Source organism: Tachysurus vachellii, chromosome 25 (genome assembly GCF_030014155.1).
Source record: "Tachysurus vachellii isolate PV-2020 chromosome 25, HZAU_Pvac_v1, whole genome shotgun sequence".
NCBI lineage: Eukaryota > Metazoa > Chordata > Actinopteri > Siluriformes > Bagridae > Tachysurus > Tachysurus vachellii.
Window position 1 is genome coordinate 12711578 of NC_083484.1, and position 25000 is coordinate 12736577.

The window sequence follows — 25000 nt, forward strand, 5'->3', positions numbered from 1 at the left end:
TTAGGACAAAATGAAGAATTGTTAGTGTTTTTAGTTAAAACAGGATACTACACAGTGTATTGTTTAATAAAGTGAAGCATGGACTCTTATCTTCCAAAGGTCTGTTCTTCTCTGGCCTGGCACTGCTGCTCAGTCTTACAGGCATGTGTAAGACGGCATGCTGCTCCCGAACCCCAGATGATATAAAGTCCAGCCGCTGTATAGTGAACAGCTCAGGCTGCCACCTGGTGGCCGGGATGTTCCTCCTGCTAGGAGGTGCCATTGCTATGCCACCATCTATCTGGTTCCTGTTCCACACTCGTGAGTTGAACTCGCGCTATGCTAATATTTTCTCCCCAGAGTTTGCAGTGTACGTGGCTATTGGTAGTGCTGGCGGCCTTGTGTTCGCCGCCCTGCTAATGTTCATGTGGTACTGCATGTGCAAAAAGCTGCCCTCGCCCTTCTGGCTGCCCCTGCCTGAGCAGCCCGCCATGAACTGCAGCGTTTCTACTCAGCCTCTACTGACCAACGGCCTGCCAACACCAGTTACCTATGCACCTCAGAGCTTCCCCCCTGCTGTTCTTGATGCTCCGGCGTTTGTGCAAGCCCCGGGATACCCACAGCCCATGCAAGGCCCACCTGTACCACCTCAGGTATATATGGGCCAGATGTCCATGCCGGATGGATACGGGTCAGAAGCAGGAGCCTCACAGGCTTATGGTTACGCCCCTTCGCAGAGTTACGCCCCTTCGCAGAGTTACGCCCCTTCGCAGAGTTATGCCCCTTCGCAAAGCTACGCTCCATCCGTAAGCATTGCCCCTTCTCAGAGGTACGCTGGACATCGCTACTCCACACGATCACGCCAGTCAGCAATTGAAATTGATATCCCCCTCCTGACAGAGTGACACTGGAAGAAAGAAATCCGCCGTGTCCTTCAGTGTGGCTCAGGATCACGTACTAATCCCACTTACTGTCAGAACAAGCAATATTAATAAAAACAGATACATCATAGATAATATACTGAAAGTAATCTCTGTGAGATAATTTAGGAAGAATTGGTCACAGATGACACCTTTATGACAACAGAGAATCTGATACTACATAATAAGTACACACAGAAATAATATACACAGGGTTGGACAAGCTAGTGAACTCTAAATCTTTCTTTTTTGGTTGTTGAACCTACTTATCCACCAGCCAGCTACAATAATAATAATTAAAAAAAAATACACACAAATAATATGGACATGAAATCTGATTGTCTCAGAAACTCTGTGTACTTATTTGTCCACCCTGGAACAGATCGTTAAAAGTACAAATATATGATTTAATATTGGTTAAATATATTGGACAAGATTGGTCAATCTCTTAAATTCACAGTATTGAATTTTAATAATTCAGTAGCTTAAACTGAAGTAGTTAACCTGTTAACCTGAAGTAGTTAACCGTTATTTTCTAGAATGTTAATATTTACTGAATTTATTCACTGTTTATGCACTACATTAGATATAATGCTGTCAGTTTGTTTCATGTGCTTTTCTGGAATTGAGCCAAGAACATGTTTTATATTGAAAGTATTTACTTTTTTTTATTCCACTATTTTTATTAGACATTTGAAATAGATCTTTTCACCTGAACAGAACATAAGGGTTATTGTGAGGATGTTGGCTACAGTTTCGCATGTGGCCCAGATGAGGTGAACGCTGTCACTCTGGTCAGCTGTGCTGAGACTCGACACTTCACACATCTTTAGATGGCATCTTTATTTTTTCCTCATAGTTTACAAAAACAAAACACTGTCTCACTGTGTAAGCACTGGAAATGGTCAAAGTCACTAAAACAAAGAGCTGGCACTGTAGCTAAAAAATAACAAACTGTCAGCTGCTTCACTACACTGTATTTTGTATTTTGCACTTATTTCATATTTTTACCACCATTAATTCAGTTATAGGGAACTTGCTAAAACCAATAAAAGGCAGCTGCTTTCAGCTGCAATTGTTACAAGTGGCTTAATAAAACATCACTTATTAAATTCTTAATACTTTACACTAATAATGAAGGGTTATTCGTATATAAAGTGCTGTTTGTGTGCCAACTTTTTAAAAAAACAAAAAACTTTTTTTTAATTATTATTTTATTTTATGTAAAAATTTATTGGTTGTAATTTTCTCCTGCTTAATATTTTACTTTTTTTTTTTGAGTGTGCCCTTAAAGAATAACCGGGGTTGAGGATATTCATGTTTTCATTACATGTTGCATGTTAAGGTGCATTCTGACGATAAATTTTAATATTATGTTTTGTCACTAATCTTTTTCTACAATGTCAATGACTCTAAGCATAGACTACTAATATCTAAAATGTTGTGCTTAATAAAACCAAACAAAGAAACACTGTTTAAAAGAATCAACTGAATGATTTCTGAACGTACATGAAAAACAGTCAAATATTTTACACTTAGGATAAACCAAATATTAGGATAACTGTATTCAAGTTGCAATTAAAAAAGACACCAAAAAAATAAACACATTTTACGCACAATTTTTTGAAACTAACGTCATCATGTACTTCATTAGATGTCTATGTCTGAGAATGTTGCTGCTGACTGATGACTAAATTTCCTCATTTTTGACAGGGGTTGAGACAGGGCTACAGACATGGCTGAGAGGAGTATAGTGTACCGAGTCGTCAGAAAAAGGTGGCAGATTACCCCATAACAATGGCACCCCATTGTGATCCATTACAAGAGAACAAAACCTGTTCATGTCACTTCTGTGCTATGAATTAGAAATATGACACATAAAAGATGTCAGCTTCAATATTACATATTTTTATGTTTAAAATGTGTATTTGCAAAGGTCACTGAGGCTAAAAGCGTACAGCTATCAAATAAGAGCGTCACCCTCTCATACACACAGTAGACTCATCTCATGAAAACAACTTACAGCCTGGAGCATCTACAGCAAACAAAAAAAATCGGCTGTGTTAACACAACTGAGACCGTTAGAATAAATGTGTTTATGGATATGTGAGTTGGCTAAAAAGTGTAAAATGCCTCTTGATTCATTTGTTTGGTTCACATTTTGACTCATCTTCGACATAAAACTGTGACACAGCTTACTTTTACTCACTGCTAATTAAAAGTCACAACAGACGTCTGTTTCCTCGCCTCATTTAACGAAAATTCTGATGTTGAGTTACACAATGCAAAACAGAACAGAATCCCCCCTCGTTTGATGGCGTCTCACTGGGTTTCCACCCCTTCCCCCTCTATCATGCATTCACACAAGAGGGGAGAATTCTGTAAAGGATTAGGGGTCTAAAGGCAGATGGTCCCTCAGATGGTTTGGAGTAGAAATGTGATGGGGTGTGTACATGTACGAAGACAAAGAAGAGGCAGGGCATGAGTGAGTGTGTTTGATGAGGGGGTGGGGTATGAGGGATAAGGGTGAATGGAGGTGTACGTGTGAAGAGGGGGTAGTTTGCAATTGAGGGTGTCTGTTGTAGCTTGTTCTCTCTAGGGAACCAGGTCATGAATAAAAAAGCAGGTCAGGGAATGGCACGTGCTTCCCATGATCCTGACTGATGGCACTATATGAGATAGCGAGGTAGAGATAAGGAAATAGAGGAGGTAGGAAAAGGAACGAGTAAACAAAAGAAACAGTAGAGGGAAATGGGGAAGAGACTGTACTGAAAATGGACCTATGAATAGCATTAAAATACTTATATACACATTCAGATGCACTTACAGATAGAATCACAGTCTCTCTGCTTCAGATGTGTGGTGCTGAGGAGACAAAGACAGATGGGTATGTGCTTCCTGGTTGGTTGGTGTTTGTATGAATGATACAGAGAATATGTGTGTGCGTTTGTGTGTGAAAGAGACGGAGAAAGCACGGTTAGTCCTGCATGATCTTTGAGTCTCTCTAGAGACGGTTCTGTAACAGGGACATAGTGTTTTGTGCAGAAAACAACAGTGGCATCATCTCTGTTGAACTGCAAACAGAAAAATGCAATCCAAATGCAACACCTAAAATGCAGGCTAGAAAATAACTCTTGGTATTCTAAACAAACAACTGTAAAGAAGTCAAAAGGGCACATACAAAGTCCAAACACTACAACAACACAACACATACCTTAAACATAAGAGTCCAAACATCGAATATAATAAATGAGACAAAACACCACAATATATAAACCCATGTGACAAAACTACCCTAAAAAATATTCTAAACAGACAAGCATGAACTAGTCAAAACACCTCATAATATGCCTCGAACCTCAAACAGATGATTCCAAAAACCACGTTATACAAAATAAATTAGTCCAAACTAGTCAAACTAGTGTAAACAGATATATACACACTATTTAGTAAAGCTCAAAATAGTCAAAACACCAAATAATATAAAGTCAACGCATCAACTAGACAAAACACCACATATTATAAACAGATGAGTCCAAACGTAAACAGAAGGCATTTGTATCTGATTTTGCGGTGGTTGCACATTAAGCACAGGTACAGGATGCTTTTGGCTTTGGGCAGCCTCTGCAGCATCCCACACTGAGACACAGTATGGTGGCCAGAGAGGGACACATTTCTACTGCAGCACTGCGGATGACAGATGCATGAGCCATATGGTCAACTGGGTTGGATTCATCTCTATGGATTATTGTCACATCTGAACTCATCATCGCACAGCATCACCTCGTCACGAGGTGATGCATGAGGTGACAGGGTCAGTTGTACCGGTCACAACAAAACCCACAGGAAATGGCTAAAAGAAGCTGGGCCATCTTTAGAGGTAGGGAGCTGATGGGGAACTGGTGTGTTCCGGTGATGTCACCGCATGACTGCTTATATTGCTGACCTGCTTTGTGGTGGGAAGACAGAAGTGTCTTTCTCAAAAAAAATGGAGAATAAATTTCCTACAAATCCATAAGCATGAAAGCAAACCTCCAGGGAAATCTTCTGTAACTTTAAAGAATTCTCATTTTTCAATCTATTTGTGTATTTTAACAAGCATGTTGTTTTTAGTTTCCGATGTACTGTAGTAATAGCTTACGTTCATTGTTCATGTTTAGCGTCCAAGTGTTAAAATCGTAAATGGAAAATGATCAAATTGGGATTTTTTTAATTGTGAAATGAGTTAGGTCTGTAGGAGCTGGAAAGGCATCCAGTTATCAACCAATATATTTAGAAATTGGCAGCAGAGTGGTACAGCAGGTTGAGTTACTGTCTCAAAGATTATGAGTCTCTCAGGGTCTGGGGGTCTGTCTTTCGTCCTGCCTCCCAAAAAACATGCCCTAGATTGCCCATAGGTGCGAATGTTTATGTGCATGGTGCACTGTGAAAGATCAGCATCCCATCAATGAAACATTACCACCTATTTACACACCTACTGCTATCGAGGAAGGGAAGGGAAGGGAAGGGAAGGGAAGGGGAAGATGATGAAAAGGAAAGGAAGATTGTGTTTATGAAGATGCACTTGGTTTCAATACAAAAAGTCAATGGGTCACTGTTCTGTAGTAGAACATTAACATTAAAGGAATTTAATGTCTTGTTATTACGTCTTAAAGATTTGTTTCTAAAATCTGTTTGGCCTGAGCCACATTTAGCATTTTTCCCCCTCTAAGCCACAATTGTTCTCATCTTCACATCATGCCTTACTCATAAAATCAATGTAATGTGAGCTCCTTCATAAAACGTGAAAAAGTTAAATGAGTTTAAAACTTTAGCAACACCACCATGTCATTACTAGAAAATGTAGTCTGTAAAAATAGTTTTATGACTAGATATCAAGATGCTTTCAATTTCTATGTGGCTTGAAGTTTATATGTCAATTGTTAATATTACAAGCTGTTCACATAACTTTCTACAGTATGACGTATTTGTGCTAATTATGCTAATTATGTATGTATCTCTCTCTCTCTCTCTCTCTCTCACCTTCTTTTCGTACATTCTTCTCGTACATTCTTCCTATTAATCTTTCATTTAAATGTCTGTAAGATGCCCATATTAGCAGAAAAACACTAAAGTCATAGAATTCACATCACATATCTCCCATTATAATCATACCACAAGCTAACATGCTAATTGAAGTTGTCTGCCTTTGAATAAATGACATTAATTTAAGGATTTTAATAGGTAATGTTAGAAGAAGGCCTTGTTTATCACCCAAACTAAATTTACAGCAAAAAAAATACCTCAGACTCCTTACTCTGAGCCTTATTGCATTAGCATTGCTAGTGCTGTCAGACATTAGAGGCTAATAGTACTAGCTCTGCTGACACAGAACAAAAGGCTCACATATCGTTATTGATTAGGACTAAGATATAACATGCAAGGCTAGGAATAACCCTTTTAAATAGCTGATTACTTGACTCAGATGTTTCGCTCTGAGGTAAATCTAGAATAAAAAGTTGTTTATTTATAAATATATATAATAAATAGCAATAACAATAGGCTAACATTTCACCCAGTGGCTCAAGTCACAAAGGTGGGAAAATGTGGACCTTTACTTACATTTTCCTTGCCCTCTTCATCTGGTTCTATCAGGTACGTGTGATTTCCATCGAAAAACATCCCGCTAGACGACGAAACAAAAACAGGAATCGATCATTAAGCTTCAGACATACAGGGAAGTAAGAAGGTCATACAAATGTAGATATTTTTAATCACACAAACCCATTCAAATTCTCACCTCGGCACATTTGCAAAGGTCAGAAATGTGTTGGCTTTTTATGAGTGCATTGCTGAACATTTAAATGACTATGAAATGTATGCAACTATAATATAAATAATAATATTATATATATTATATAAATAATTATTTAGTAGGAAGATAAACATTATCTGTTTTTTTATTTATAACCTTTTTCTACATTGCAGGTTGGAATATTATAAATTTCCAGACACTTTGGCTTAACTTTGAAGACTTATATAATGCTTTTAATCTTCTGCTCATACTTAATAAATAAAAGACAGTCTGGGAAAAAATAATCTCGGTCATTTTACAGTGTTTTTAAATAATGGATGTATAAGGGCAGCTGTTTAGTATCCTACATCTGATCTGATGGTGTGAGGTTTGATGGTAAACCTTCAGGACCAGGGCCCGTATTCATGAACATTCTTAGTGTAAAGTGTTTTTCCTAGTGACTAAATTCTAAGAAAATTCTTAGAAATCTGTGTGTTTCCCCCTTAAAGTTATAGAGAAGATCCTGGTAAAGGTAAAAGTTATTCATAAAGCATCATTAACACTTAAAAGAGCTCATAAGCTCAAAAAGTGTTAGGAGTAGTGAGGAGGACTTTTAAAAGGCTTAATAGTTTCTTTTACTACAATATGTATACAATATTTTATAATGTGAGTATTTTAAAAAGTGAGTTGAAAAGATGACACAGATTTGATCGTGTAAGGATTATTTTTGTGACCAATCATATTAGAGATACAATCCAACACCGCACAGAAATGACATATACACACACTGCCGCTATGGCACTTGGAGACTCCCTAACATCAGAGCCGAAATTCCATAGAGGCAGAAATGATGCCCCTACATTTCTGCGCTGTGTCAGAGATGTTTACATTTACAGTTACATTACATACCATTGTTAGCACATCTCTAATATGATTGGACATTAACGTAATCCCTACACGATATCACGAAAATATCTTAACATAGAGACAAATTTCTTTTTATTGTATTGTTCCAAATAAAACTATTTAAAAGCGGCTTGTGTATGATTTTCTCTCATGTCTGTCTCCTTCTAACATATTTATTGAGTGATGCTTTTTTAACAGTGATATGTGGTCACATTTTTAGATGAATTTCAACAACTACCCCTAGACTTCCATGTGTTTGGACTGTTCTGTTCTCAGTTCAGAGAAAATTGAGAGAGGTTTTGCTGTGTCATGACACATACTACATACAGTATACGATTGATAGAGATTAGATTAGACTGAAGTATTTCTTTAATGGCAGTTATAATACATTATAATACTCAAGTTAGCTGGTGTGTGTCAGGATATTGGACTGCTTCAGACAGAAACACTCACACACACAAACACACACACATACACACACACACACACACACACAATATCATTATGCCCTGGAGCTGAATCTCCATTGAACCGCTCTCTACAAATTTAGCAGCAGAGACAGCAAGGTGAACTTGTCCTGTGTATTATGTCACGTTCAAGCACTATATCATACACACACACACACACACACACACACACACACACACACACACACACACACACACACACACACTTGTGACATTCTCTCCTTCACATCTGAAGAGCCAATCTTGTAAAAAAGCTTCTGACCAATAATAATTAGAATGGAAACCATTTGATCACAGTACACACAGACCTGTATTCAGTTGACCTCAGTGTAGACAATGGGTCGTGTGTGTGTTTGTGTGTGTGCATGCATGCTTCACATAATGTTTACATCAAATATCAGAATAAAGAAAAAATATGATATCTGTCACTTAGATTGTGTGAACCCTAAATTGTCAGTAGTGTGCCAATTGGTGTATAAGCCTTGGGCCCTGAGTCCCCTTGGATAGACTCCAGGTGTAATATAGAAAATAGATCATAATAATGAGGATGATGATGATGATGATGATGATTATTATTATTATTATTATTATATTCATATTTGTCTGATTACATGCCTCTGCAATAATTTATTTTTAGAGAATAACAATCTGTTTGTGTGTGAGTGAGTGTGTGAGTGAGTGAGTGTGTGTATACACAGTGCACTGCTCTAATTTAATGCTTTATGTAGCAAAAGTGAGAGAGATTTGACCTGACTTCTTCTTACACTAAAAATACTGACAAAAGGAACTGAGCTATCCTGGTGGAGCATACATCAGCAAGGCTGTGTGTGTGTGTGTGAGAGAGAGAGAGTGTGTGAGAGAGACAGAGTGTGAGAGAGAGAGAGAGAGTGAGAGAAAGACAGAGAGAGCGAAAGAGAGAGAGAGAGAGAGAGAGAGAGAGAGAGAGAGAGAGAGAGAGAGAGAGAGAGAGAGGAAAAGCCCTAGATCTTTATAGAACTCTTTTGAGGCACTGTGGGAATATGACCAAGTTTGGGACAGCACGCAAGTGTGTGTGTGTGTGTGTGTGATGGTGTTTGTGTTTCCTCTATCTGTATCTCATTAATCATTAAACCCGTTAATGATTTAAGTGCAATGCTATACTTTAACTTTGTTATGAACATGCATGTACAATGATATTAGAAAAGTCCCCAAATTCTCAGTAAAACTTTCTGTATCTAGTTGATTTGCCATTACCATTAGGATGGTAAACCATTAGGATAGTTTAGCTAGCATACCACATGTATTTATCAATAATACTAGTTAGCTAGAATTGTGTATATGTAGCAAAACTAGCTTAGCACATGTTTTTGCAGCTAAACATACTGATATACATTGCTGAAATTAGGTTGCATCAGGAAGGACATCTGGCATAAAAAGCGGTGCCATATCAAATATACAGATCGAATGATCTTCTGTGGTGACCCCAAACAGGGAGCAGCCAAAGGACAACAAAACAACAACATCCAACCCAGAGACTAATGTAAATAAGTGAGGGAATAGGAAGGACAGGAGTAGGATTAAAAAGATCTAGTGTAAACACTCAAACACACAGACGCAAGAGTTAAATCTGAGACAATAAACACATTTGATAATTAAGTAGATCTAGTTAATGAATGGTATAATGACTGCTTTGGCTTGTCACTGCTGTATACGAGAATGTGTTTATGATTAATATATGTGTGTTCACTTGTGTGTGTATATGAGAGAGGATATAGTACTGTCAGAAGCAGTTGCCTCCGGCAGGAACAGCATAAAGACCCGAATGCAGGGATAGCAGACAGACGGACATGACAGAGGGGTTTATTAAAAATAACAAAATCAACAGATGCAGGACAACTCTAGGGAGAAACTAAGTGACTAAAATACAAAACCAGGTATGAAAACCAAAACAGAGACCACAAGGTAACAACAAAGAACTCAGCAACAACAAAGAACTCAGCAACCAACACACAAGACAACCAGTATAAATCGGGGAGGTAATTAATGAAACATAAGGGACAGGTGTGCAGAGGCAGGAACGAGCTAAGGATCTGGGCAGGGCAAGCAACACGAGAGCACAAAACAAACAATGAGACATGGCACAGGATAAACAACAAGCCCCTTCCGGAACGTTCCTTGGTGTTCCAACACGGAATTGTCCAAGCAATCATGATAAATACAGTGAATACTGAAATAATTTTTCTGTTATTCTGTATAATATTCATACAAGTATATTCCATGGCAAAAACATTAAAAGTTCTACATTTAGTCATATAAGGGTGGACATATACTGCCTGATCTTAGAATAGTGAGCTGCTGGATGGTTAGAAAGTGAGTCTATTGAAATATAAAATTGAGTTAAATATAAGCAAACAAGGGGGGCATGGTGGCTTAGTAGTTAGCACGTTCGCCTCACACCTCCAGGGTTGGGGGTTCGATTCCCGCCTCCACCTTGTGTTTGTGGAGTTTGCATGTTCTCCCCGTGCCTGGGGTGTTTCCTCCGGGTACTCCGGTTTCCTCCCCCCGGTCCAAAGACATGCATGGTAGGTTGATTGGCATCTCTGGAAAAATTGTCCCTAGTGTGTGATTGTGTGAGTGAATGAGAGTGTGTGTGTGTGTGTGCCCTGCGATGGGTTGGCACTCCGTCCAGGGTGTATCCTGCCTTGATGCCCAATGACACCTGAGATAGGCACAGGCTCCCCGTGACCCGAGGTAGAAAGTGGTAGAAAATGAATGAATGAATGAATGAATGAATGAATGAATGAATAAGCAAACAATCAGAGAAAATCCACTGGGTAAAGATATGGGTTTATAGCTTAGTGAGGATCAAATGACATCTGGCTGGTCCCAACCTGTGTGTATATTTAAAAAACTAAAAAGGGGTGTGTAGCAGGGGTTGGTGTTGTTTGGTTTTATGTGTATTTGAAAAAACTTACTGCATTCCATGGCAGGTGGACAACGCCACAAAGGACTCTGGAATATCTCGTACCGTTCCATGGTAGTAACAGTGCTCCCCACCCTGAGAGAAAACACACACACACACAGAATAATTATTCTGACGTTCTGTCATTTGTGAAACATTCTGCATGATTTAAGATAACTGTTTTATTACAGACATGTAATTGATGTCAGTTTTGTTCTGTTTCAACTTCAGTTTCATGTGGATGATAATAATATTCATAACGCAGTCCTCATGCTGTAGCATTTTGCTAATGGAAACATTTGTGTCACTGATGAGGTCCTGTGGCATAATTATGTGAACACGCACGTACAAACAAACAACCTGGCCACGTTGCTAAGGAACTGAATGGCAGGCAATTCATCAGGACACACAAACATACACACACTAGTTTCTTGCTGGAATTAAGAGTCTGTCTCTGCATACTAATCAGCAGCACAAACTCCAGCCACATACCAACAGACACAGATCGCCTGCGAATGTTATATAGAAAAATAAATGCAAAACTAAATAACCCCATTCACCTTTTTTTTTTTGGAAGGTGACATCTTTAAGAATGCTGCATTTTATAACACAAAGCTCAATATGTGCTGCATTTTAGACCACTACCTGACAAAACATCAACGACTAATAGTTATCGATAGTAATTTGTTTTTAAACTATGCAGGAGGGACAAGAGATGTCAGGTCACGTGATAAGATGTGAGTTAATTAAAGCATCAGAATTAAAGAAAATGTGTTGTTGTTGGTGTCACATGGGCTGGTTTGAGTCTTTCTGAAAATGAGATTCAAAAAATCCAGTGAGCAGCAATTCTGTGGGCAGAAACACAAGAGAGTTTAGAAGAAAAAGCCTAGACATATTGGAGCTGATAGGAAGGCCATGATGTTCCTGGCATTCCTTTGCTAGCAGGAGTCCAGGTTTCCTGCTGTAGGAAGGTTGACTAGGCTCCTTGAAGCAGTTCCACTTCAGAGATGTTCCTGAGCAAGCCTCAACATCTGCCTACTCCGTCTGGAAAACGTGTCTGTGCTACAGTATTACGGGACTTTTTCAGGGTCCTTACAGAACTCATCATTGTTTTATTTTTGAATGCCCAAATCCAGAAGGCACTTTTACTTACTTCTGTTTATTTTTAAATGGATTTTTTTCATTGTCCTTACTATTTGAAACAGGAATGTATTGTTTATTGTTAACGTATTCATCGATAGCGACTTAAAAGCACTTTTGTGTATCGATCTGGATAAGGGCGTCTGCCAAATGCCGGAAATGTACATGAAAATGTATAGCTTTAATCATCACTCTTTACAAACGTGATGAGCAGAAAAGCGTCTCACGATTTGAGGAGGATGAGCTACAACAGCAGGAGATCATATAGATCGGGTTCAACTCCCATTTGCTAACACGATAACAAGAAGCTGAAACTACACTGTAACTGAACAGCTGTAGCTTAGAAAAAACATCGGCTGGTCTTTTCCTCATCTAATCCAGATTAGGTGAGCATGTACACCCCATGTACAGCATGTACACCCCACACTGTAGCCTCAGATTCCTAAACTTTGCTGACCTCATACATATCCACATATATTAAACAAACCTTACATAAAGTCTCAAAATATCAATAAATGCACTTGGGGAATGCGTTGTTACTATGGAAACAAGAAGATACGGCAATACTCTAATACTAATATATAATACTAATACTATACAATAATAATACTACAAAAAACTAATAAAATTCTATAATAATAAAAAAGCGAATGGTTAATTTTTATTGAGTGTGTCTGTGTATACTGCTGAGACAGTCTCTTATTTTAGTGGATACTTGACAATACGATACATAATATGCTGACGGTACACACAGATTAATATGCGCATGAGTTATAGTGAGTGTGTGTGTGTGTATGTGTATGATTTACAGAAATGCTTCTCAGCATAAGTGCTTTGCTACCAATAGGACTGGGGGTCTCTCTCTCTCCTTTCTCCCTGTGGACCTCCTGCAGTATTTTCCAGGCAGATCGATTTAACACACATGCTCTTTCTGCCTCTCTGTCCATTAATTCATGTCTGTATTGACCTTATATTGTTACAACAGCCTTTAACATTTTTTATTCCTCAATATTTTATGTCTTTATTTTCTCTGTTTTTCCCCAAACCACATGCAGGAAAATCCTCCTTAGAGTATTAACTGGTTAAAGTGCTACAAGCTGACTCTCTCACAATGTCTCGATTTCTCTCTATCTCTCTCTCAAACACAAACACACACACACACACACTTCGTCTTCTCTACGACTCATTCTTCCCCTCATTCAGTCCAGAAGGGTGAGGACTTGGCTCGGAGTCAGGCTTCCAGACTAATGTACCATCATGCATCAGTGCCTTGCTCGGATACACAGAGATTTAGGGATGTCGCACACACTCGTATCTGCATACACACCAAACACACACACAATTTCTGCTAAAAGCAACTATGTATTAAGAGAGACATATGATTTATATTGTATTGTCTTACATGCAGAAGCAGGAAGTGACAATCATGGATTGCATATAAACAGGAAATGAGAAAGCGAGACAGAGAGAGGGGAGGAAGGAGGGATGGAGGACAGCTAAATATACCTACATTTCTGCTCTAGAATTCAGTTACTTCTTCTCTCTCAGAGCTCGCATTTCCCAAGCTCAGCCTCTGGCTTTGTCTCTCACTCCACACTCTTACACTCATTCACTGTCAATGTCAATTTCTCTTCCATTCCTTTTCATGGAATGGTTTATTGACCTGTTTGGTGTTAATGTTATTGATGATATCACATACAAAATACTCCGTGTACTGTAATAATGCATTAATAATCATGAAATGAAGCAGATTTCCTTAAATTCTTTCTGGCTTGCGAAAGTGTCTCCAGATGGATATTCCGGCTTGTCATACTATAATTAATCAGAGGCGCATGCACACACACGCACACACACGCACACACACACACACACACACACACACACGCACGCACACACACACACACACCCACACACACACACACACACACACACACACACACACACACACTCAGGAGAGAATGAGGGTGTCAGTCCCAGAATGTATAAGTAGGACAGTGTGAACCAGTCTTCGGTGTGTGTTATATGTGTATCTGTGTGGGTGGGGACAAGCGATGTACCTGTTCTGGGATGTATGCATCATCTCAATCTGTCTGAGACCAAATTCCTGCTCCTTTTGAATTTCATACCTATTTAATAACGATTTAATAACACTCTGAATCATGTATTCCATATCAGCAAAATGTCACTTCCTGTTATTGTGTTTGCTTTAATTACTTCACAATTTGGGCTGTTTTTACAAAAAAAAAAAAGTACACGTTTGTAAGCAAATAGATTTGGATTATTTTATACCATAGTGTGTTTTATAAGCCCTGTTAAGACGCATGAATTAACGCTAACACGTTATTGTTTCTTATTGCTATAGTAACAACGAATACACTGATCCTCGTATGATGGATGTTTAATATAATCTAGTACTACTACTACTAATAATAAAAAGTACACTGCCGTACTGCTCTGCCTTCAGAATGGAGATCGACTTAAATTTCTAGGAATATATTAGAATTAGGGTTAATATATTAATTTAATATATATTAAAAATATTAGGTTAATATATTAGTAGGCTAGAAAAAACAGAAATGCTTATGAAAATCTATAAAGTCTTAATGCCCCAAGTGTCTACTTTAATATGAGCTATTAACTAACCACCACTGTGGAGTGTGGCATGAAAAGATATTCAATTGTTAACATGGACACAACAAAACAGTCACAAATCCATGTATTGGCCTCTGGTAAGGAGGTAACAGAAAACATTTTTGCTCAGTTCAATGTGTGTGCATGCTGACATGCTTTTCTGCTCATCATGGCTGTAAAGAGTGGTGCTTTGAGTCACAATCGCATCAACAAGCAGTTCCTCCTGCACAACTGCCACTCACCGGATGGTTTATGTACTGTAGCACTCTGCAGGTGTAAAACCTCATTTTAATCCCTTTCAGAAAAACTCACAATCCAGCACAGCAACCAGGTCAGAGTCAGCGTCAGTGTCAACAAGAGCACATTTTCCCCCATTGCTGATGATTGATTTGAAGATTTACTGATGCTCTAATTATGTATGATTGCCTGACTGGGTTATTGCACAACTGAGCAGGTGCACATAATATTATTAAAGTGTGTGTATGAGCATCTTTAGAATCGTATACTCTGTTTGACACATTGCTTAGTTCTGAGTTCATTGACCAGATAGATAGATAGATAGATAGATAGATAGATAGCATGGTAACTTACCTTGCTGATGAATGATTTCCCGTCCTCTGATATATGCCGCTCCACATACTTTGACGACAGCAGGTCACTGTGGAAAAAAATCAAAAAAAGAAACAGTATTAACGAAAAAGCGAACTGTTACTCAAACGGAGAGATAAAGTAGCTGCTTTAATTAAATATTTTAACTATTAAATATTGTTTTTTAATTCCTGAATACAAACTCGGTCAATTACAGGCTAAAAAAAGCTCTGGCTTAAACTCAAAACAAGATTTCATGCATTCGTAAGGATTCAGTAACTTTTATCGAGCGGAAGGTATTGAGTGGAAAAGCAGAAGCAGGCTGCGGTGAAGGACGCGCTAGTTTGTGTGCTTAATAAGCAAGAGCTCCATAAGGAGTTCACTCAGATACAAATCTGGGACGGGCCATAATGTACTGTAATGTACACACACACACCTACACAGGTTTGTATATAACTGCATGTTGAGCCTACACTCACAGTGAGCAAAATCCCCGTGTGAATTCATACATGAACACACACTCACTCACACACACACACACACACTAACCGGCTCTGAATCTAGGGCAGGTGATCCACATTAAAAGTAAAAGCCCATCACACTCACAGAGCTCCATGTACGCTCTGTTCTCATTCATACTTGTGAACTGATATTTTGTGTGTGTGTGTGAGAGAGAGAAAGAGAAAAAGAGAGAGAGAGAGAGAGAGAGCACGAGAGCGAGAGAGCTCATGTCTTTAGCCTTTAGTTAGCTGGATTGAGTAAACGATGTGTCTTAATCTTAGACATAATCAGAAACATATGCAGCTGTCTTATTCAATATAAACATACTGCATCATGAACTCTGCAGTGTAAAAATACAATTTTTTATTTTTCTATTATAGCTTCAGATTCCTGATCTCAGGTGATAGGCCTGGAATCTGATGTGGCCTGCTGTAATGAGTGTTTATTTAAGTTATCGTACACATGCACATAGCTCTGTCCTTTCCATTCTGCCCAAATCAATAAAAGAAATATTCCTTATTGCATGTGCTTTCTGCAAAGATGTCTGCAAGTGTGTTGTAAGGGCAAACACCCATATCCAGAGCAAATTTTTTTGTATCCCATTTTAGACAACTGAGCGTTAAGAGCCTTGCTCAAGGGCCCAACAGTAGCACCTTCTGATCAGTAGTACAACACCGTATTCACTAAGCTACAACATCCCTATATACAGTATATATGCTCTGTTCTTTGTGTGTCAATATATTGGGATTATTCCTGTCAGGTCGAGAACAACGTTCCTTTAATTTCTTGTAGCAACACTTACACTGAACAGGCTCAATTACATGAACAGTGCGTACATAACAATAGTGCATGATAGAAAGTGGATAGGCAGGCATTAGGAAAGGATTAGGATGTTAGATCCCGGTCTGGGTAGGTCCTGACCCACTACTTACGCTCTCTGTGATTGATGAGGGAGTTAGAGAGAGCTTAATGCTCACGGCAGGATCACCGGCGGCCACCAAAGTGCACATTAACTAGCTTTAATGACTTAGCACAACATCGATGGCCACCACTGGCTAATGCCCCATTTATACACACAACCACACACACACACAGACTTACAAATATACAAGGCTTTGTATAGCTTGCATTATTTCTTCGGAATTAATTGAATAACTTGAACGTATACGCTACACTGTACAGATCACAGAGAATGTGATACACAAACACTGACATCATCTAAAATCCATCACTGTGTCACTTCCACGCAATATCAACTTCAACCTGTTTAATGGGTTATGAGTTGCATTGATCTTTCTTCTCATCTGTGCTCAGAGAAGACTCAGAATAATCCTCCTTATAAGAAAATCTTTTTTTCAGCCATCTTTACTCAGCTGTTTCTTTTCTGGTCTCATCAGGTCCTGTTTTTATATCGTTTTTAAAAAGAGGGGATGTAATTTTAACACCCCTGATGAGTCTGTGTGCCATTGTTTTGAGGTCTGCACCTAGGACCGATTCTGGGCTTGTTTGACAAGAAAGGTTTGCTTTCAGATAGAATTTCTTCCACACCATGAATCTATTGAGGTACAGACTAGAGTCATCATTTGTTGGTTTTTCGCCCTTTGAAACTCTCAAGCAGAATAAAACTTTTTGGATATGTGGCATCTCATCATGCAAGAATACCAGCAAACATGAAGACATTCTTGTATAAGGCTTTTATCCAAGCAGGCTAAATAATCGAGATGTGTGTTTTTTCTCTACGCTCTCATTGCTTACAACGCAAACTTGAGCTAGTTACAGATCTTGTCTGGTTTTGTTTTGACTGGTTTTATATATCATAAAGGAGTTACGTCTGTTTCGCTAACCATAACAACCCTTTCCCTGCCATCAAAAAACTCTACGCAACTTTAACCGAACACATTCATCAGCAATCAGCTGTGAGAGTGAAAAGCTTCCACTCATATCTTTCACACTCCACCGAACAGCCTGAAAAGAATAAATCTAGAAATTAAATGTGAAAAAAGTGTTAACATTTCAATTAAAAGAGTAAGCCTGTTAGAACCGATCGATTTTAGCTCACAGTTAATCATCATACAAGCATTTTTGCTTAATAATGCTTATTAATGCCTTATTAATGCCTTTTCTTATTTATTGCACATATAGACAGAACCCCTTTCTCTCTTTTTGAAAAAAAATATATAATTGGAAAATAAATAAAATCAATAAAACTAGTAATAAAAAATAAAATGATGCTCTGAAAAATACAACGCTGCAAATAATTCCTGTAATTTCTACCATATAATACTATGCTCAATCCTGTGTTTGTGTGTGTGTGTGTGTGTAACAATAAACATAAGTGTCAGCACTGCAGGGCTGTGAAGTGGCTGATAATCACACATTAGCATATAAATGCGATTTCATCATACATGAGCTATCTTATGACCATAAAATCTACGAATCAATATGGCTGAGGCATAAATGTGCCAACAGAGGAAAAGGAAAACACTGTCAGTACTTTTTTATACGTATACACGCATGATGGCTGAGATCCGAGAGAAAAAAGACAGCTTGCTTTCTGGCTAACAAATACATGAGCAAATGAATCGATTATAAACCTGTGATCAATATAATCAATCATGAAAAGCACATTTTTATCAATATGTCAAATCTTATTCTATAGCAGCTGAGCTGAGAGAGACCTTCGGGATTAACGACAGACCCGAGACAGCTAACTGAAGTGTTTGGGATAGTCTATAGTGCTCCAGGAGATCAGCAAGATGGAGCTGTAAACAACTTAAACTGGACATTGTAGTCAATGCAGAAGTTAGCATGCAGTCAGATTAGCTTGAAAAACTTGATTAAAAAAAAAAGAAAAGAAATTTTGAATTAGGATATAAAGGAAAAATAAAAGATTCATCTAATCAGCTGCCTCCAGAGATGACATATATTTAAAATGTTCCAAAAACAATATCTGTATTATGGAAGTATTATGTCCCACATTTTTTGCAGTGTGGCTGCATTGGCATTGGGGAAGGCGTTTGCCATGAAAGGTTGTACTTGGTCTGTAACAATAAATTCAAGGACCCAAGCTTTCCCAGAAGAACATTGCCCAGAGCATCATGCTGCCTCCTCTGGCTTGCCTTCTTCCCATAATGTATCCTGGTGGCATTGCTTCCCCAGGTAAATTAAACCATGATGTACTGTAAGAGAAAACACAATTCCTCAGACCAGGCCACCTTCCTTTATTGCTCTATGGTGCAGTTCTGATGCTCACATGCCCCTTGTAGGTGCTTTTAGTGGTGGTCAGGGATCAGCATGGGCACTCTGACTGCTCTATTCATAGTAAGCAGTGATACTTTGTGTCTTCTCAAATTTGTGCTACTGTGGCTCTTCTGCAGGATTTGAGCAGATGGGCTTAGCCTTCATTCCACATGCATATTAATGTGCCTTTGGCACTTTTGACCCTGTCTCTGGCTCATCGGTGGTCTTTCCTGGACACTGCATCCCGGAAACCTCCCACAAGACCTGCTGTTTTGGAAATCCTCTTATCCAGTCATCTAAGTCAAATCCTTACGCTTGCCCATTTGTCCTGTTCCCAACACAACAACTGACAGTTGACCTGACTGTTTGCTTGCTGCCTAATACATTCCACCCCTTTACAGCTGCCACTGTAAAGAGATAATCAATGATATTCACGTCATCTGTCAGCGCTACAGTGTTATGGCTGGTAGTTGTGTTGTGGCCCTTCAGAAAGGAGGCACATCTAGCATTCCATCACCCTTCTAGTGTACCCTAAACAAACCCATGAACGATCAACCGTCTATCTCGCTCACAGTCTGTGAGAAGAACCGTAATTCTATGAGAATTTTGATTGTCATTCTACTGAAAACACACATATACATATTATCTTATATTTGATCACATATTGTGAACTGTGGTCTGTATTCAAGATGCTCACATATAAATTTATTAGACAAAGTGTGATATCCAGGTCACTAGTGTGTGTGTGTGTAGAGGTTTGGTGAAAGACTGATTTTGGTTTTTATAATTGCTCTGGGATTTGCATAATTTATAGGGGACATGTGACAAGTCTGTCACATCCCCCCCTCCTCACACACACACACACACACACACACACACACAGTCTCAACCACAATTCCTTTTCTCTCAAAATCAGTGTAAATAAAATGTCTACACCTCCTGTTCAAATTGCAGGTTTTGTGTAAGGAATTGCATTTGTGTAAGGAATCAAATTGCCAAATCAAGATGTCGTAGGTTTCTAACCTCTCGCTGAAAAATAATACCTAGTGCTGTATTACAAGTGAGTAGTAATTACGGGTTAGCATACTTACGACACCAGGTTATTTTAAGGTTTATAATGATTTGTTCCATTTTTCTCCGTAAAGCAGCACAGAGAAAGAACTGAAGTTTAATTCATGAGTCTGAATCTAGGCAAAAGAAGTGGAGACCCTGGGACTGATTTACCCCAGCAGCTGTTTATACCATTTATTTACCAGAAACGAAATAATATTCGGTTCAAGTGGCTGACGTCATAATGATGAAAAAAGCAAACTATTCGGTATTTAATTATACGATTAAAACTTTGTTTAAATAAACATAACATTCCCCTAAATGTTACAGAACATAGACTAATCAAATCAGAGGCACGTTCATATTGACCCTTCTTCTTACAGATGGTGGTGACGTTGCACACGAAACAGCATGGTAGGGTTCGGGTTTCTCACTGCATTAACGCACCAAAGCGTCATCAGCTAATGATCAGGTGCTTCAGGAGTTGATTAGCGGGTGTCAGGCTGTGGGGAAAAACACTCAGCTGAAGTGTTATGGCCTCTTATGACTAGCGTGATAATGCTGTTACGTAAGTGTGCTCAACAAGCGTGCATCTGAGGCTTAGCATTTTTCTGTCTGTAGAGATTCATTCAAATATTTAAAAAAAATAAACTAAACAAATTCAGCATATCAAACACAAGGAGAGTATGAAGGAGGTGTGGCCTTGTTGTCAGTCTCTATAAAGGAAGCGTGGCCGCTCTTCCTATCATTCATTATAAAGGAGGTGTGGCCTCATTGAAAGTCTCTATAAAGGAGGTGTGTCCACATTGAAAGTCTCTATAAAGGAGGACTCTAATTAGCTATTATTATTTACATCCCACTATACAGTATCTCGATTAAAGCGGCCCTATAACACCGTCCTACAAAGGTGAAGTTAAACAGGACAACACATACTGTAGGGTACATGCATTTGGATGTGAGTATTGTATGTGTCTGCATGTGTTTACATGTGTGTATATGACATAGTGCGGTGTGAGATGAACGGTTCAGCTCTGTGATTTTGCTGTACACTTTTAAATGCCTGCAGCACATTACAGTATCATCCGGCCTCCAGAGAGCACACAAACTGCAGTCTCAGCAAGCAACAAATCTGGCTGTACCTTTATACGAATCTCCACACACACACACACACACACACACACACACACAGTAAACATATGACACATACATATGACGGGGCAGGATATTATATATATATATATATATATATATATATATATATATATATATATATATATATATATATATATATATATATATATATGTAATATATGTAAGATGTGCTGATATATAGACTTCATATAAAAATAAACATATACACACCTAATTTATCACTGTCACATAATCTGCACACACAATATGCAAGCACATACTCAAATCTGTATCGTGTCCCAATTAACATTTATCTGTTCTTAGCAAAAAATAAACGTTCGCTCATACGGAACGAGATAGCTGAGAAATAAAACACAACAGGAGAAATGGGAAAATAATCAACAACATGGTGGTGTGATGGATGTGAAGGCTGAAGATGATAGCATTATGGCCTTGAAATATTTTATTCCTTTTTACACTAAGGCAATTTGCCAACGAATTGTAATTGAAATAACACACAAATCTGTTTATACTACATTTAATGTTGTGAAACATTGAGGAAACAAGTTAGTTTGTGCGATCACTTACATTTTAGTAGCTATAAACAGTTGTTTATAATAATTCACAGCCATTAATCCTATCTGCTTCTTGACACTTGTTCACTAACAAGCTGGGATGTGCAAAGAAAAATAGAGTGAGAGAGTGTATGTGTGTTTGTGTGTGTGTATGTGTGTGTGTATGTGTGTGTGACTGACGAATAAAAGCTTATTCTTCTAACAAGACCAAAAAATCCATGTCATGTTACAGAGAAACCATGAAGTGCCTTGTAGCCAGCAGGACTTTCCAAGCTGCTGTTATAGAAAATGAATCATCACTGTCTCATCAGTCTAAACAGAGAATTCAACAGCAGTGTTGCATGTAGTAATAAATATAAGAACGTTTAAGATGCTACAAACAATTAGAAAAGGGGGAAATAAAGCTCACAATGGGTGCAAAGGGGTTCCTCTCAACCTCCATCTGCCAACCTTGCCTTGCTCTAGATAGAATCAGGCTGTCAATTAACACACACGCGCACACACACACACACACACACACACGCGCCCGTGCACACGGAAAACACTTTTGTTCCAGCTGACAAAGACACATAATTGCCTAAAACCATCATGATCAACGTCTCCACTCTGTTATTGGACAAAAAGAAGACATTCAAACAAACGCTAACAAGATCATTATCGTTACTCAGAAAAAACATTGGACGATGTTTCCCTTTCCTCGATTCACCCAGTCCTCGATTAAGTATGTCAATCCGCCATAAAACTGTGACTAAACCGAATAGGTCAGAAGATGGAAAAGGTGTCAAAGCATCAAAGAAGGAGGAAATGGAAGAAACTGTATTTTAACAGCTTTCTAGAAAATACACAGATTAGAGAATAAAAGTGCTCAGTGAACACAGCCTTGAACAAAAGAACGGAAAATTCAAAAGCGAACAAAAGACAAAAGATTTAATACGTTTGGACCATTGGATTTGAGGCAGTGTAGAGGCAACGACTGGGCTAACATCTGGTGCTCAGGAACTTTGTTTTATTCTCACAATGCTTCTGTAATACTGAGAAAGCAAAAACATACAGTATCTATTCAGAGTGCAAATACTTGACTGTATAAAGCCATGCTAAACAACTTGGCAGAAAATTTTGTGTCTTAAGTATTGGTGGTTGAGTTGTTTGGGCTGCTTCGAATGTGTATGAACCTCTCTAAACCATTTTATTGAATACAGCGACTAAAATGTTGTCGGATTTGTTTTTGCGCTTGCTTTATACTTCATATTATGCCAACTTAGCAGTACACTAACGCTCCATACCGCCGGTGAAATGGAAATCGTCTTATTGAATATTTTTGATCAGTATAAACAAACGATTTTATCTCCGCAAGTATGATCGAAAATGAGTCAGGGCTCTGTTGGCTTTCAGTGTGAGACGTGTGTGTTTGCCTCTGTTGGATAACCTTGAAGATAAACACCTTTAAATAGTTTCTATTGATTCTTATGAACAAACACTTGGGAGCATCTCAGAGAGTAGAAATGGGTTTGATATCACCATTTACTTTGAAAACAGAAATATCTGTGTGGAAATATACTAAGCGTTTTTATTTTTTCTTAGAACGATTCTATGAATTTTGTCCCTAGGGTTGAGTTTCTACTTCCTTATGAGCCAGTACACAGCACTATGGAGTGAGACATGACAAAGACATTCGATGCTGAACATGGACACAACAAAACAAGCACGGATTCCAATTTTTGGCCTCTGGGGAAAAGAGTTCATTGGTTTGAGAAGAATAAAATCCTGATTGATCTGCAGGAATACAAAAGGATAGAAAATGAGGGTGGCAGTTTGCAAGGGGGCGGGAGGAAGGGTTGCAACCTCTCGCCACCCCCCTAGTCAAGCTGTGTTAACATACTATGAATTTTTCATGTTATTTTGCCCCATTTATATTATAGCTTCGTTCATATTCTGTCATCCCAAAGTTATTTATTTTGCTATATTTGTGAATTGAGCTCTACTGTAGTGCAGTACAGTAAAGTGAATACTGTCATGCCAGTAAAGCACAACATGTTCTATTGAATCGAACTGGAAGTGAACTGGGGGAAAAAAGAGCAACATTGGAAAGCAAAACGAGACAAATTCAAAGAAAGTGTGACATTTGGTGAAGATCAGGATTCTGCTGATCTGGGATGCGCCGCTGGGTCAAACCAGATCATCTCCTTTGCAAACTGAGGAAACCTAGTGCAGACTAGCCTTAGGCAATGTCAGCTTTAACAGAATGCTTTTGCGGTAAATGTCATTGCAATGGAAAGAGTAGATTAGCCGTTCTCGATTTTCTCTCTCTTTAAAAAAAAAAACAAAAACGTACCGATGCTTCTCTCCCTCCTCCATTCACATTTCTCTTCTTCTGGATAACGATGATATCTGGAGGCGTGTATTGCTCCTTCACCTCCACCTCCACAGCATAGACCTACAGTAAGAGTGCATGAAGGACGACCAGTGGTTTTGTCTTTCTCCTTTCATCCTTCTGCTTCGCTATCGCTCCATCTATGCAGCACAGGCTTTCTCTTTCTTATCATTCTGCGTTCATTAAAAGGGCTTCTAACGTGTTCGCCTTCTGACGTGTATTTCGTTATATACCGAACTAAGGATAAGACGACGCGGTGTTAAAGACGTGAAGGAGGCAGTAGCTGCAGGTTAGATGCGCGTGGAATTAACAACACAGACACATTAACAGCTTAAAATATAAAAGGTGGTTAAAAGGAAGTACAATCTACAATGCTCAGGATATCGTGTGTTTTACTCCTATGAGAATTTAAGATTATTATAAAATCGGAGAGATTTATATATAGACGGGGTTAAATATACAGGGTTTAATAAGCAGCGCCGGGTTAAACATTGTAGCTGGGAGGCAAAGAGGAATTGGGACGAGAATTGACTCCTCCATAGCCGTTGTATATTCCTGACACACCTGAGCCCCATGGTGTTCCTTTTTGTTGTTTAATCTTGTGCTCAGATGCTCGGCAATCTCACACAGCATCTACATTATTTTTAGATTTGTGTTATATTTACAGCATCCGGAGTGACGTACATTTATCTCGTTTATACATCTGAGCAATTGATGGTTAATGGTCTTGCTCATGGTCCCAGGAGGGGCAATTTAGTGGTCCTGGGATTCAAACTCTCAACCTTCT

The 25000-nt window shown here is 38.6% G+C and overlaps 2 protein-coding genes across 3 annotated transcripts in view; one reads left to right on the forward strand and one right to left on the reverse strand.

Annotated features, from left to right (window-relative positions):
* cldn12 (claudin 12) overlaps positions 1-1090 on the forward strand; it is a 3347-nt gene extending 2257 nt beyond the window's left edge. The window contains exon 3 of the mRNA XM_060861423.1: positions 100-1090. Within this exon, the coding sequence (XP_060717406.1) occupies positions 100-884 (785 nt within the window). The 3' untranslated portion in view covers positions 885-1090. The remainder of the gene's footprint in view (positions 1-99) is intronic.
* The window catches only part of adam22 (ADAM metallopeptidase domain 22), a 67159-nt gene that overhangs the window by 30426 nt on the left and 11733 nt on the right, over positions 1-25000 (reverse strand). For both annotated transcript variants that reach the window (XM_060861422.1, XM_060861421.1), the window contains exons 4-6: positions 15349-15415; positions 11000-11082; positions 6501-6564 (exon numbers count right to left, since the gene is read on the reverse strand). In XM_060861422.1, the coding sequence (XP_060717405.1) occupies positions 6501-6564; positions 11000-11082; positions 15349-15415 (214 nt within the window). The remainder of the gene's footprint in view (positions 1-6500; positions 6565-10999; positions 11083-15348; positions 15416-25000) is intronic.